At 40.6% G+C, this 16,326-nt stretch overlaps 1 protein-coding gene across 1 annotated transcript in view; it reads left to right on the top strand.

Annotated features, from left to right (window-relative positions):
• MBTPS1 (membrane bound transcription factor peptidase, site 1) overlaps positions 1-16,326 on the top strand; it is a 56,847-nt gene that overhangs the window by 5,451 nt on the left and 35,070 nt on the right. The window contains exons 2-9 of the mRNA XM_007528357.3: positions 2,664-3,144; positions 3,867-4,124; positions 10,213-10,416; positions 11,554-11,664; positions 12,036-12,145; positions 13,748-13,864; positions 14,558-14,625; positions 16,137-16,239. Coding sequence (XP_007528419.1) covers positions 2,976-3,144; positions 3,867-4,124; positions 10,213-10,416; positions 11,554-11,664; positions 12,036-12,145; positions 13,748-13,864; positions 14,558-14,625; positions 16,137-16,239 — 1,140 coding nt within the window. The 5' untranslated portion in view covers positions 2,664-2,975. The remainder of the gene's footprint in view (positions 1-2,663; positions 3,145-3,866; positions 4,125-10,212; positions 10,417-11,553; positions 11,665-12,035; positions 12,146-13,747; positions 13,865-14,557; positions 14,626-16,136; positions 16,240-16,326) is intronic.

A 16,326-nucleotide genomic window follows, 5' to 3' on the forward strand; every position in this document is an offset into this window, starting at 1 on the left:
CCTTATTCCTGGCATTTGTTACTTGCTCTATTTATTTTTCCATTTAGTGTTGGGTATCAAATATCTGTTATTATAATATATTAGAGGTATAATTCCTTCTGTTGGAAAATCCATGCTATCTTTCAGGGTGTGCCTTTGTATGGAAAGATAATCAAGTTTACATAATGAATTTATAGAAATTAAATTTAATAAGCACTTAGTGGATCCACCAACAGCTCTAACTAGCCCTGTGAGTGTTACTGTGTTGAGCTATTTTTTTTTTAGCAAATTCAAATATTGTTTAATATCAAAAGTATTTAGGGAGTGATTTTTTTTTTTTAGATGTGTAGTGTTTTTTTGTTTTGTTTTACCTCCAGGTTGTTGCTGGGGCTTGGTGCCTGCACTGCAGACTTGTGTTTTCTTGCTCTATGCAGCAGATAAGATCTGGAACTTGGATTATTTTGATGTTCAGATTGTTCCAAACTGACCACTGTGTCTCTGACACATCCCCATTTCAGTGCTTTCTTACTTTCTGACACAGATTTTATTCAAAACTCAACAGTTTTTTTAAAGATTATTTTAAGATTTATTATTGTAATTATTTGTTTTTTTTTTATTGTTGTTGTAGTTGTTATTGATATTGTTGTTGGGTAGGACAGAGAGAAATGGAGAGAGGAGGGGGAAGACAGAGGGGGAGAGGAAGATAGACACCTGCAGACCTGCTTCACCGACTCCCCTGCAGGTGGGGGAAACTCAGCAGTTTTTACTCTTTTCAGTATGGACCTAGCTCTTTTTGCAAGCAGCCTTGTTTCTTTTGGTGAAGAATGGTACTTAGGAAACATGTCGTCTCTGCTTCCATGAGCTATAGGTCCTTGAAGAGAATTTATTTTGTTTTAGTACCCAGATTTTAATTTACCTTTAAAGGACATAAAGATCAACTAGCTCAAACATAATTGGGAGGCATGTCTTCTAAGCATTCCTGGCCCTACAAATCCCCTTTCTGTGAATATAGATATTTTGGTATTGAAATTTTAGTTCACCTTTGAAGACATAGACCAGCCAGATCAAATCAAAACAGGGAAGTCTGTCCTTGTCCCTGTCATTTGAAACTACATCATTTACTAGCCCAGGTCATTTCTATTTAGTGGTGCCCTTTCTCCTCTGGTAGGTCTGGTGACAGAGCAGGCCGTGTGGGGCTAATGGATAATGTGCAGACTGGTGACCAGGCTCACCATCGCGGATTGCTCATCCCTCCTGTAACCCTTTTCTGCACAGGAAGTTTTATTTTATCTTAGACAGGTTTTTTTTAAATATACTTTTATTATTATTTTACCAGAGCACTGCTCAGCTCTGGTTTAAGGTGGTGTGGGGGATTGAATCTGGGACTTTAGAGCCTCAGGCACAATAATCTCTTTGCATAACCATTATGTTATCTACCCCCACCCTCTTGAACAGGGATCTTTAAAGTATTTTTTAGACTTTTAAACCTGTGGTTGGCAAAGGACCTTCCTATGTGGAAAGTGCCACTGATTTTGGGATCTGCCTCTTTTCTTCTTCCAGATAAAAGACAGGCTGGCCCAGGTCTCCCGCTGCTGCTCCCCTGTCCCCCTAGTCTTGTTCTTCTCATCCTTTGTTTACCTATCTGACTCCTGCTTCCTGCTAGTGTTCCCCAAACCACCTTTGTGCTCAGCCATCTCTACCCATTAAGGGTGGATATGTAGATGCTTGGGCAAGAAGCCTTAACTGTCTCTGTCATTGCATGCCTGTCACATCAGCTCCTCCACATGCATAACATGACTTCCTCCATTACCTATATATCCCCCAGCCCAGGCTACCCTCGTCTCTCCCTGACTTTATTACAGCAGCAGGCCACTTTCCCCTGCTTTCTGTGCTCCTTACACACAGAGGCCAGAGCAGCTAAGATTGTGCATGTCAGTGATGCCTCTGCTCTGCTCTAACCCAGCTCCCCCTGCCCTGCTGTGAAAGCTGAAGTCCTGTCTGACCCACAGGGCTACTGTTTTCCTCACCCTGGCTCTGATGGCCCTTCTGTCATGCTACTGTCAGCACACTTGGCTTTCTCTTGTACAAACCTGAATATTCTTGACCTATAACATTTGCACTGCATTCCCAATGACTGCAGTGCTCCTCAAAGATGACTGGGTGGACTCTGCTTTATCAGGTCTTTGCTCAGAAGTCCATTCTCAGAGGCTTCTGTATCACTTGGGGGGTGACTTTAGACAGTAGAAAGTTAGGATGCTATTCCAAATCTTTGCCTGAAAAATTGGTGAGATTTATGTGGAATATACCAGTTGAGGAGATGTAGAGATAAGTCATAAATGACAGGAAAATATAGACTTTGAACTAGAAGCAGAGTAAAAGGATTATGGTTGCTTTTCTTTGGGTGTTAGGATGTTCAGGGCCATTGTGCATAACATTCCTGGTGTTTTGTTATCCTTAGTTTTCTTATTTTTGAAGTTGCTTAGAACTTTTATGAGAAAGAGGTGAGGGGTAACTACATAAAAATGCAATTATGTTTCCTGGTTGTATCATGCGGTCATTTTCTCTTATAATTGGGATGTCATTCTGACCTGTTAGTCCAAATTGCACATCTGACTAAATCCTTCCCAGCTCTGGTAGTGTGCCACTGGTGCTACTGACATCTGCATGTTTCTTTTCTTTTGTAGATTTGCTTGTATACTGAACATCGCTGGGACTTTGGTTCTGTGGTGCAAATGGAGTGTAGGACTTAGACGTCTGGCCCAGAGTGAGTGAAGCCTGATGTCCAAGATGGAGAGGAAACGAAGAAAGAAATGAAAGCCTCTCTTCAGGCCAGACCACAAACGGCCATGAAATTTACCTTTTATTTATGTTGGACAGGACTGTAAAATGGCTCACCAGCAATGTTTCAGCTTCTAGTAGGAAAAAAAAAATGAACTAATAATCAAGGAAGAAAAAAAGTGATTTGAATTTGTGCAATTTTATGACCTAAGTCATTTATGACCATGAAGCTTGTCAACATCTGGCTGCTTCTGCTAGTGATTTTGCTTTGCGGGAAGAAATATCTGGGTGACAGGCCAGAAAATAAGTCTTTTGAAACTGCCCCATGCCCTGGCTGTTCTCACCTGACTCTGAAGTTGGAATTCTCTTCAACAGTTGTGGAATATGGTAATGATACTATTTTAAATGTTAAAGACTCATCCCACCCCTCATTTGTTACTCAGTTTTACTTTAACATTAACTTTTGCCAAAAAGCATTTTCTTTTTCTCTGTAATAAATTTCAGATGAATGCATGGTACTTGAATGTTGACTCTGCCGAAGTTTGTTTTCCCAGTACAGTTAATGTGAAGCTACAACTTGATTCCATGCAACAAACACCATTGTGGTGGGGCTGGGGGGTGGGGGCTGAAGGTGCTCAGTGTCTGTGCTCTGAAAAGTGTCCAGATGGGAATAACTGAGCAAATAGTTTTATATAATCCATTCCACATGCTGCTGTTGTTTTCAGTAGAATAAAATTGATTAGACCTTGATTTCTCTGAATTCCTTTTTCCAGTTTTAAAAATGTGCATATGTCTTTTGCTGTACATTGAATCTTGTGTTAATATTTACCTTCTAGAAATAGTGTTTTTGTGTGTGTGAGTGTGTATGTGTGTATCTGACTTTGATGTATTCTTTGATTAAGAGGTTCTTAGAGACCATTTTAACTCAAAACTCTGGATAATGCTGTCCTGGACACTTAAATTATCATTTTGTTTACTGCTTTTTCTAGTATAGTTTTTAAGATAATCTGTTTTCTTTAAGATGTATTTTATTTCCTAAATTTTAAATTAGGTATAATCATATATTGTAACGTGTTTGTAAATTCTTTTCTTGTGATTGTTGATTTCAGAATACATTGTGGCTTTCAATGGATACTTTACAGCTAAAGCTAGAAGTTCATTTATTTCGAGTGCCCTAAAGAGCAGTGAAATAGACAATTGGAGAATTATACCCCGAAACAATCCATCCAGTGACTACCCTAGTGATTTTGAGGTGATTCAGATAAAAGAAAAACAGAAAGCAGGGCTACTCACACTTGAAGATCATCCAAACATCAAGCGGGTTACCCCACAGCGGAAAGTCTTTCGTTCTCTCAAGTACACAGAGTGTGAGTATTGCCATCTTGGGTCATCTCTTGTCAGTTCTGTTTTACTTGGGTTTAGAAAGAGAGAATTGTGTGTTCACACATGATGCATTCAACCCCTCCCCAACTTTATGTTGAAAAATTTCATATAATCAGAGTAGTTAAAAAATAATAATAATACAGTAAATACCATGTTTCTACAGCTAGTATAATCAATTTCAAACTTTTTTTTGACAAAATTAAAAAAACAAGAAGCTTCATACTATTCTGGTAGAGAAAGGTCTGTTAGTTTGAGTAATGGGTAAAAGTTATCTTTGTATTTGTTAGAAGTGATTTTCAGGGCTGGCAAGATAGCTCACTTGGGTAGTGTGCTTGCTTTGTCATGCACACTACCCAGGTTTAAGCTGGCCCCCACTACACTGAAGGAAGCTTCAGTGTTGTGGTATCTGTCTCTGTCTCTGAAACATATGGCCTGGAGTAGAGAAGCTCCAGTGATGACAAAAATTGTAGTTTTCATTCAGGTTTGCCCTAGAGCCTTTACCTTCCTTTTTTTTTTTTTGGTGTGTGATTTAATATTTGATTTACAAAATTACATGTCAACAGGGGTATATTTTCATACCATTCCCACCACCAGAGTTCTAAATCTCCAATCCCTACATTGCAAGCCACAGTAGTTCTCCTAAGGTTGTAGACATGGGTTAATTATCATCTCTACAATTATCTGTCTACATTTGAACATAACTGCTCCCTTTTTCTTCCAGGTCCCATCCTCTCTTCCCCTCCAAACCACACATCACCCTGTTACTACACCCAAATAGCTCTCCCTTTTTCTTCCTTTCTTTGTATGTCCTGATGGAGCTGGAATTGAGAGCCCTCCTCTCTTCCTCCTATCACTTTTCCCCCACTGGGAGTATGGATCAAAATAGTTTTTGGGGTGCAGAAGATAGGAGTTCTGGCATCTGTAATTGCTTCTCCATTGGACATGGGTGCTAACAGGCTGATCCATAACCCCAGCCTGTTTCTACCTTTCCCTAATGGGGATAGGATCTGAAGATGTGAGGTTTCAGAACATATTGTTGAAGTCATCTGTCCAAAGAAGTCAGGGTAGATTCATACTAGCATCTACAACTTAGTGTCTGGAAGGTGGCAGAATATAAAATGAGACAAAATGATAAATGAACAGGATCCAAAAGGTAGGAACAGAGTAGATGGAATTAGGGATCTTAGGCTGGAAGGAAGCTAGGAAGTCCATTTTAGGTATGTTTCTAGGAGCTCACAACTGTGGTAGTTTTTACTTGAATATGTTAGCTAACATGAAGGTAGATAAAATTATTGCTTGAGAAAATGGTGTCAGAGTGAAGGAAAGGGCTAGAAAGTTGGATTAGGGCAGAGAGTAGCTCCCATTCTTAAAAAAATTATATGAATAAAATTTTAACTGTTTACCTTCATCTACCTGATCCAGGGCATACATATATATTTAGCAGAAGAGCCTGTGTAGCCTCTAATTCCATATTAGTCTGAGCTTGAAGCTCATGATCACAGCTGGTAACATAGCAGGCTACACTCATTTCAGGACCAGTCTTGCTCAAGTTGCAGGGTAGGATACCCCAATCTCCCTTCGGAGCCTGGGGTAGTCCCTACTGTTGCTGCTTTATGGCAAGGGCAAGGTCCTAGAAAGGCCCCACAAGAGGGCTTATGGTGATGTTCCTGATGGCAGTGACCAGTGATGCTGGAGAGAGTTCACCCTGTGTTGGGTAGTATGCCAGCTCCCCCTGGCTTCTGCTTAACCAAGCACCAGTATGCCTGTATAGGGATTGGTTTGATCCCATTCAAAGCGGTCTATTTACATAAATCACTTTTACATTTACATAAAGCACCACACTCCCTCCAGGGCATTAGTGGTTCAGTGGTAGAATTCTCGCCTGCTCCGCCCCCTCTCCTTGTCACACCCTGATTTTCACCAGTCACTTTTCTCTGCACCCTCTCTACATCACATCCTGTTTACACCCTACTTGGAAAGTATATAAGAACAACATTGTTCGTTTTGGTAGTTGTAAGTTGAAGTTGTAGTGTTAGGTTTAGTTTAGCTTGGCTTAGATTGTGCTGCGTCCTGCATGAATAAAGAGATACTGCGTACAACCCAGCCATGAGTCCCGGGTCAGGTCGTCTGTCTCCTCTCGCAGAGCCAGACCGACAACCCTGCCTTTGAATCTCCTTTTTTTACTTGAAGCTTGCTTCTGTTAGTGTTTTTATTTTTCATGGCATCTTGCAGAATGTCTCTTCCTTGTGGTTACTTTTATTTTTATTTTCCTTTAATACTTCTAACATTTCTTCTTACTTGTTTTATTATTTTTTTTTTAATGATATTTATTTCCTAACCAGTGTACTGCTCAGTTCTGGCTTACAGTCCTAGGGATTGAACCTGGGACCTTAGTGCCTTAGGTATGAAAGTCTTATTGCATAAGATTATGCTGTCTCCTCTGACCTCTTGTTTTTCTCAGAACCTCCTGACCATACACAAACATGCTTTAGCTGAGCTTATTAATGCCAGAAGCTCTGCAGGTATAAGGATATTAAGAATTTGATTATTATCTCTCCAGCTCCTGTGCTTATTCTATTCTACATCTTTACATTGGACTTGTCAAGAGTTTATCTTCAAATAATCAGTTGCATATCTATTATATAATGTTTTCCAAGACTTTTTTCCCCGTTTACCAGAAACTAGGGTAACACATTGCTAGTTTTATTATCTCTCTCTCTTTTTTTGTCGGAAGGAAAAATATTATATTTTTCTTCCTTTGTCATATAGTAAACCTAATAGTCTATAAAGTGGGAGTCGGGTGGTAGTGTAGCAGGTTAAGCACATGTGGTGCAAAGCACAAGGACCGGCACCAGGATCCCGGTTCAAGCTCTTGGCTTCCCACCTGCAGGGGAGTCACTTCACAGGTGGTGAAGCAGGTTTGCAGGTGTCTTGTCTTTCTCTCCCCCTCTCTGTCTTCCCCTCCTCTCTCCATTTCTTTCTGTCCTATCCAACAACAACATCTATAACAACAGCAATAACTACAATAATAAAACAACAAGGGCAACAAAAGGGAATAAATAAATATAAAAAAAAACCTGAGTGCTATAAAAAAAAGAGTCTATAAAGTATTTAGAAAAGCACAGGAGTAAGGAGATGCTAAGGAATTTGTATCACCATTCAGTTCCATCATCTCATATAACTTGCTCCTCAGAAAACAAACAAAAAAGGTCTCTGAAATTAGCTTTGATATATGCATGTGTTTTTTAAATTTAAAGTTGTTCTCAACTCAAAGACTTCCAAAATACCTTGGAAAATATGGAGAAGCCTAGTTTTGTCACAATAATTATAGACTCGTGAGTTCTTTCCTATATAGTCTCCAAAGTGCATGTTGCTATTCTCTATATCTCCAAAAGGTATTAACTTCACCTCCTGAGAGGTCCTGTTTGTTACTACCTATGACCTTGTATGCTAGACTGCTTTTAAGTTTCAACTTTTTTCATCCAGAAAATAGAACTGATGCTATCTACTTCACAGGGCACTTAAGAAAATTAAATTAAAGGGTGCCCATGAGGGAATCTTAGTAGAGCTTTTAGGTTGTTGTCAGCATGCATAAATGTTTGTCTTTCTGTGACTTTTTTTTTTTTTTTTGCTAGAAAACTTAGTTTTGAGGTTGAAGCCTGTCTCTGTATGCATCCTCAGTTTCATCTGCTATTAATGTTAACCTATTTTCCATGAACTATGTTTTGAAAATACTCATGGTGTCCTGTTCTCTCTAGGGTAATAAAAATCTCTAGGTCCCTTCAAGATTACTCACAGGACACAAGATTAATCACATGGTTTAATCACAAGATTACTCACATGGTTTCAGGTTTCCTCACTATCTTAACTGCTTTTTTTTTTGAAAACAACAACAACAAACAAACAAACTGCAGTTTCTGTAAATGTCCCTGAAAGTGTGAAACCTAGAACTGAATTCTGTTTCAGATGTAGTCTGTTTTGCTAATGGTAAAGTAGAGTAGACCTTCCCCTTGTTCTAAATATTATCCTTCCATTAAAACTTCCACTATTGTTCTACATTGTTGACTTGAACAGAATCAATATGGGAAGTTCAGTACAGACTAATTTCAGTAAGACTATGCAAACAGTTACTTAATGGAACTGACATGATTGTATATTTTTCTAACCCTCTGTATTTCCTTCCCATGAGTGTGACTTGGTAAGAGTGGAATAAAAATGATAGTAATTTGCTTTATAAGCAGAATTTCAGTAGCAGTTCAGGCTTGTTCTTAATAGTTTTACTTGGGAGTGGGTGGTTGCAGGGAGATAGTTCACTCAGAGTGCTGCACATTTACAAGCTTGAGGACCCAGGTTTGAGCCCCAGCAGCACATAGGAACACCATGCATGGCATCCTAAGGAAGCTCCATGAACAGGGGAGTGGTACTTTGGTGTGTTCCTTCTCTTTATGTCTTTGTCTTCCACCCCAACCCCCTTCTCCTTCTCTGTTTCTCTCTAAATAAAACTTAAGAGAATAAAAAGTTTACTGAGAGCAATGGAATCACATAGGCATGAGTCCTGGAAGACAATACTTTAAAAGATGTATATATTTTAACATTATAACTTGGTCTCTGAAAGATTTAGGAAAAACTTGTGTGGCACTTTTATTTTTTATTTCATTTAATAAAAGTAAAGAACGTGTAGGCTATAAAATTCATGTTTTTTTTACCCTTGTTTTTTTTTTTTATCAGTTATTGTTACTGATGTCGTCATTGTTAGATAGGACAGAGAGAAATGGAGAGAGGAGGGGAAGACAGAGGTGGGAGAAAAAGATAGACACCTGCAGACCTGCTTCACTGCCTATAAAGCGACTCCCCTGCAGTTGGGGAGCCGGGGGCTCGAACCCGGATCCTTAGGTCAGTGCTTGCACTTTGCGCCATGTGTGCTTAGCATGCTACACTACTGCCCGACTCCCTTGTGTTTTTATTTATTTGTTTGTTTGTTTATTCCTTTTTGTTGCTCTTGTTTTATTGTTGTTGGATAGGACAGAGAAATGGAGAGAGGAGGGAAGACGGGGGAGAGAAAGATAGACACCTGCAGACCTGCTTCACTGCTAATGAAGTGACTCCCCTGCAGGGGGGGAGCTGGGGGCTCGAACCGGTATCCTTACACCACTGGTCCTTGCGCTTCATGCCACGTGTGCTTAACCCACTGCACTACCACCTGACTCCCAAAATTCATGTGTTTTGGTGCTTAGTTTGACAGGTTTTGAGAGGAATGTGCATTTGGATACCAGCCAGGAAAGTCAAGATATAGTAGTTGACCACCCTCAACTAGTTCCCTGACTCTTTTTTGTAATTCTCTACTTTAAAATTGACGTTCTACTAGGTAAAGACTATAGACGGTATTGAGCAATGTACTATTGGAATAAGGTCCTGTTGAACAGAGTTCAGTGTAATGTGGTGACAATTCTTCCTGTCCCAGAAATGCAGAGTTAAAGTACAGAATTGGCCTTTGTCTTCCCTTCTCCCCCTTTTCTGGTTCAGTAAGAGCAAGCTGCTATTAAAGAATCAGATGTTCCAAATTTTGACTTTTGTTTTTAAAATTACTATTGTCCTTGTTGTTGTTTTGCAGTGCTGGGATCTTAAGCATGTGTGATTCCACCAAATCCCAGATTGTTGTTTCCCTTTTTTTTTTTTCAGCTAGAGCTAGAGAAGGAGAGCTGGCCTCTGCTGCTCCACCACCTGTGGGGCTCTCCTTGGATGCCTTCAACCTTGTTGTGGTGCTCCCATGTAATGCCAGGGCCCAAACCCTGTACCTTGTGCATAGTAGAGCACATTCTACCAACTGAGCTGCTTCCCAGCCTTAAAAATTATTTTATTAGTCCTTTGTCTTAAGCTAGTCAGAAAGTTCCAGGTAAGTAATTCCAGGGAATAAGACAGTGGTTGATACAATATCCTATAAACACAACTGCCTTCTACAAAGGTTGAAGACAGTATTTCAAGGTTACCGTTGCATTTTGGAATCCGTATCTTCCTGACAACACTGCTTTGTGTTTGTAGTCTCTCTTCTGATTGTTCTCATCTTTGCTCTAGCTGACCCACTAGTACCCTGCAATGAAACTCGATGGAGCCAAAAGTGGCAGTCATCTCGTCCCCTGCGAAGAGCCAGTCTCTCCCTGGGCTCTGGCTTCTGGCATGCTACAGGAAGACACTCAAGTAGACGACTGCTGAGAGCCATCCCACGCCATGTGGCCCAGACATTGCAGGCAGACGTGCTCTGGCAGATGGGATATACAGGTGTGTGTTGTGACCCTGGAGGCAGCGGGTTTAGCAGCCAGAGTCCTCCTCCTATGTGCCTAGAGCCTGACCTTCTATTAATTGAGCCACACTGACAGCTATTTCTCGTCTTTGACTTGCGTCTGACTGCTTTCTGTTTTTGTGGGTTTTCTAATTGTTTAATTCTGTTTGCCTTTGTAGTCTTGATTTTCTTGACCATCTTCAGAATGTCTGAGATATTTTAACCTCTGATAACTGAGTGGATTGATGCTTCCTTAAAAAGATTGTTTTGTCTTAATTATATCTTTTACAGAGAGCACTGCTTATAAATCAGCTTCTTTAATCATCAGAAAGCCTTTCTTCCTACACTAAATACTTTTCAATTTTTTGTGTGTGTGTTTTCAGCAAGCAAAACAACTTATGTCTACATGATTCTTGTTTGTTATTTAACAGTATATATAAATACACTTCTGACATAGAAAGACATTACCTCCATACATTTGTTAACTTGAATAATATAAGTATCTTGCACTTTTTGTAGATGTTTTCTAAACATTTAATGATCTGACAGCACCAATCACATTTCATATCAGTGCAGATGGTTTTTACACCAATATCTGAAATGAATTTGTTAGAGAAAGCGTATACTAGAATAATTTCCTTGAAATGTGATAATCCCTGCCTGTTGTTGAGAGCCTCTCTGCAGTTGTCTAATGAGTACTGTTGAGTTGCTCTCTTTCTCAAGAAAGGGATAATTCCTCCTCCCAGTGCTTTGTGTTTTACCCTGTAAGGTCTCTGTGAGGAGATATGGGATTGGAGATCTTCAGTAAGTTTCCTGCAGAGGAGAATCAATCATAGGTGGCAGCTGCGGCCTTGAGCATTGGGAAGGGTGGTTTCTTCCAAAGCATTTGTGATTGTGGAGGGTGCCCAGAGATTTTCTATGCTTAAAGTCTGCTTAGCACCCATGATAGCCATTTCTACTGTCTCCTTAGTCTCCACTCAACTAGGCTTCTGGGGCATGTGAGCTAATTTGGGGGTCTCTGGACACACCCAGGCCATCTTTATAGGTTATTCTCTGGTACCCAGAATGAACGTATTAGATAGATAACATTCCAAAAAGATGGTTTCTTCATAAGCTTGTTTTCTTTTTGGGTTAAGGTGCTAATGTAAGGGTTGCTGTTTTTGACACTGGGCTGAGTGAGAAGCACCCCCACTTCAAAAATGTGAAGGAGAGAACCAATTGGACCAATGAGCGAACATTGGATGATGGTAGGTGAGGTGCACACCTGTGGTGCACTTTGTATCTCTCGTGCCCTAGAATTTACCATGTGCTAATAACCAAGCGGTCCTGTCTGACAGTAAGACAAACCCAAATTGTTGTACCTTTTGGTGAAAACTTTGCTCAATGTCTCAGGAAGTAGAGGTCAGAAATGGGTGGCAGTGGAGAAGCACTTCCTCCCCTGTTGGCAGAGAACAAGAGTGGTTTGACTCCGAAGTGAGGTGGAGGTGGGGAGGGGTGCAGAAGGAACATTTCATCTAAAACCAGGAAAATGTGTCTGAATTGATGGTTTGAAATGTCTCTGGGCATAGTGATCAACTATATTTTGTGATTTTTTTTTTTTTTTCCTTGTGGGATGCAGGGCTGGGCCATGGCACATTTGTGGCGGGTGTGATTGCCAGCATGAGGGAGTGCCAAGGATTTGCTCCAGATGCAGAACTCCATATCTTCAGGGTCTTTACCAATAACCAGGTTGGTGTTTCGATCACCTCTGAGACTTAAAGATTTAGTATTAAATGTAATCAGTGAAGATTCTAGAGAATACATACTCAGTGGTGCTGCTCTGCCTGTAGTGTCCACGGGTGCTGTGCTGTTCTCCACTGTCCCTGCTGTGGAGCTTTGCCCTTCTCCCACCTTCCCCTTCGTTGGCCGAAGACCCTGCTCCGAGGTCACTGCACACAGGTGACTCCTGGACCTCCTGTGGTTCCTGTGCCACCCAGTCTTGAACACATTTCTTATACTTTCTCAGTGAGAGAATAATCACATTTTTAAGTGTCTCCTTCCCCTGCTGGACTTCTATACTCCCACTCTGAGGGTGGCCTGTACCACTCTGAGGGTGGCATTACATACCACGTTGGATCATGTGGATTTAAGAACCTGTCTGTTCATAGGACAGGGAATTTATTTTTTTAATTTGACTTTTGTATAGATAAACATAGTTCAAAAATATCTAAAGGCAACATTGATTATCCTCCCAGCCCTGTTCCAGTCCAGCAGGGTCTTACTTTACATCTCCTTTTCCCATGTAATAGTTTCTTTTTTTGTATTTCTTGTGCCCCCTCCTCCTCCCCCTCCTCCTAGAGTTAAGCAAGTAAAAATATATAGTCTTATCTCTAAAAGCCTCTAAAATACATAGTGCTTAGTCATTTTATGAGTTCTACCTTTTACTGTAAAGCCAACTTTGTATTTTGTAAAAATCACCTACATAGTGATGCAAATTAATTTCAGTAGGGAAATCAAAAGGAGTTGGATATCAGACATAATTTATGAGATAGCTTTAATGATACCATTTATCCTTTGGTATAGAAATAAAGAGTGTGGGAGTCGGGCGGTAGCACAGCGGGTTAAGTGCACATGGCATGAAGCGCAAGGACCGGTGGAAGGATCCCTGTTTGAGCCCCGGCTCCCCACCTGCAGGGGAGTCACTTCACAAGCGGTGAAGCAGGTCTGCAGGTGTCTATCTTTCTCTCCCCCTCTCTGTCTTTCCCTCCTGTCTCCATTTCTCTCTGTCCTATCCAACAATGACAACATGAATAACAAAAACAAAAATTGCAACAATAAAACAACAAGGGCAACAAAAGGGAATAAATAGATCTTAAAAAAATTTTTTTAAAGAAAAAGAGATAAAGAACAATAAACAACAAGGGCAACAAAAGGGGGGAAAAAAGGGCCTCTGGGAGCAACAGATTTGTGGTGCAGGCACCAAGCCCCAGCAATAACCCTGGAGGGGAAAAAAATAATAATAAAGAACAGTAGACAAATACCAGTAAACTCTTTAGAAATGCTCAATTTAATAAAAGTGTCTTTGTGTACATTAGAACTGGAAGGCTAGTGAGGCTACCATAAAGCACCCACCAACTTCAAATTTCTGGGTGTAATGTTTTCTATATTAGAACATTATTTGTTTGGGGGATTTATTTCTCAATTTTAAGTCAGTACTCAATGCTGCTTAGAATCTGCACTTTCCTTTTATTCCCCCCGCTCCCTTGCACTTTCCTTTTAAAATAAGAATTCTGTTGTAACGTTCTGAGGCTTTGAATGATCAGTCTCATTGACTGTTTTCAAATTAACCAGGTGTCCTACACATCTTGGTTCCTGGATGCCTTCAACTATGCCATTTTAAAGAAGATTGATGTGCTGAACCTCAGCATTGGTGGCCCTGACTTCATGGACCACCCTTTTGTGGACAAGGTTAGTCATATCCCTGTACTGTAGTTGTTTACAACTGATGACATCTGCAATTCTGTGCCCCAACTCTGAGTACTTTATCACTCATGTGCTGATAGCTTGTCACCCATGGGTTGACAGTTGGAAGATAATGTACACATTTGTGACTGGTGTCGGAAGTAGCAATAGTAGCTTATTGGTTCTTTCTCATCTAAACAGCTGACCTGTGTTTTCTGAATGTGCATGCTTGGTGCACTGCACTTGATTATCCCAGATCATGATAGTTACATTTAGAGGAAGTCCTTATTTATTTATTTATTATTGGACAGATAAAGAGAGAAAAATTGAGAGGGGGGACTGAAAGAGAGAGACAAAGAGACACCTGCAGTGATGCTTCACCACTTGTGAAGCTTTCCTCCTGCAGGTGGGGACCAGGGGCTTGAACCTGGGTCCTTGGGCACTGTATTGTGTGCGCTTAACCAGGTGCACCACAACCACGTGCCCCCTCCCACTTTTTTTTTTTTTAATTACTAAAACAGTGCTTACCTCTGGCTTATGGTGGTGCTGGGGATTGAACCTGGGATTCTTGGTGCCTAAGGTATATTTCTCTCCTTTTTAGGGCTATTTTTAGAAGTTGTGGTTGGCTTTGGACAAAGATGTTGATTGTGTGGAAGTGGTATACTCTCTCATTAATGAATGCTTACTATCATTTTGTAGGTATGGGAATTAACAGCCAACAATGTCATCATGGTCTCTGCCATTGGCAATGATGGTCCTCTTTATGGGTAAGTATCCCCAATAGGGTGGTCTTTCCCCTGAAATAACTGCAAATGCTATTGTTTCTCTCTTAGCCTATCACTGTTTATATCTTTCTGAAACTTTGTATTATGCTCATTTAATTTTTTGTTTTTTAATTATTGGATAGAAACAAATTGCGAGGGGAGAAGGAGTAGGGAGACAGAGAGATACCTGCAGCCCTGCTTCACCACTTGTAAAGCTTTCTCCCTTCATGTGGAGACCAGGGACTTGAACCCAGGTCAATGAGCTCTGTAATGTGTGTGCTTAACCAGATGTGCCACTGCCTGGCCCCATGCACATTTTCAATGTAAAAAAAAAAAAAAAAAGTTGTATAATGAACCTCATATATTCTCAGTCACTTCAGTAGCTTCAACACAGGGCCAATTTTGTTTCTGTTTAATTTTATTTAAATCATAATTTGAAGGCCTAATATTTTTGTTTACTTTCTTCCCCCCAAATCAGTCAGGAACATAAATCTGTTAAAAAAAAAAATGGGCTTGTGTGATATTTATTGAGACCCACTTTGCCTGAGGCATGGTTGAAGAGGTAAATAAGATGAAGTACAAAGCACAGCAAAGTGAATAGAGCAGAGAAAGTGTAGGTGGTATAACAGACACACAGAGTGTTTGGGGAATGGGTAAGAGGGTTAGATAGGAAGGTCCTTTGTTCTGGTCTATCATGACCTGAGCAGTGTGAGATGTAAATAACTTACTGGTCTCAGGGGCCAGGCAGTGGTGCATCTGGTTGAGAAGCACCAGTCACTAAGTAGTCTCATCAAGCATTCTTACACTTGCTCTCAAGTGTTCAGAGTTCTTAGTGACTGCTGGTTTCCATATATTTTTTTTAATATTTATTTATTCCCTTTTGTTGCTCTTGTTTTATTGTTGTAGTTATTAGATAGCACAGGGAGAAATGGAAAGAGGCGGGGAAGACGGGGAGAGAAAGACACCTGCAGACCCGCTTCACTGCCTGTGAAGCAACTCCCCTGCAGATGGGCAGCCGGGGCCCCGAACCAGGATCCTTATGCCGGTCCTTGCGCTTTGTGCCATGTGTGCGTAACCTGCTGTGCTACTGCCCGACTCCCAGACTGCTGATTTCTAACTATCTACCCTTGTTTTCCCACTTGATTTTCACATAGAGCAATTAGGAGGTGATGTGACGGTGACAGGTGATGGATTATCAAAGTGTTAAATCTGATGAGGCTCAGAGTAGGGGATTCCTTCAAGCCTAGAAATAATGAAGGAAAAAACGAATATTTGGCCAAGGTATCATAAGTTGAAATGGAGGGAAGGAAAGAAAATGTGTCCCTAGGTGTGAGCGAATTGTGAGCAGGGATGCTTGTTCATAGGGCAGGTTGAGGAACAGTGCCTATCAGCTGTACCTGGCTCATTACAGAACATAATGAAGTCATAGATCTTCCTGGGAGTATTTATCCTGATTTGAATTATTCATTTAAAATTATTTCTCTCCCTTTGTGTTTTTTTGTGCCTCAATTAAGCACTCTGAATAATCCTGCTGATCAAATGGATGTGATTGGAGTAGGTGGCATCGACTTTGAGGATAACATCGCCCGCTTTTCTTCAAGGGGAATGACCACCTGGGTAGGCTTTGCCTTCTCTTCTTTCCTCTTCTCTCCTCTTCCCTTCTCTCCTCTTCTCTTCTCTCTTCTCTTCTCTTCTCTTCTCTTC

This window comes from Erinaceus europaeus, chromosome 2 (assembly GCF_950295315.1).
Source record: "Erinaceus europaeus chromosome 2, mEriEur2.1, whole genome shotgun sequence".
Lineage (NCBI taxonomy): Eukaryota > Metazoa > Chordata > Mammalia > Eulipotyphla > Erinaceidae > Erinaceus > Erinaceus europaeus.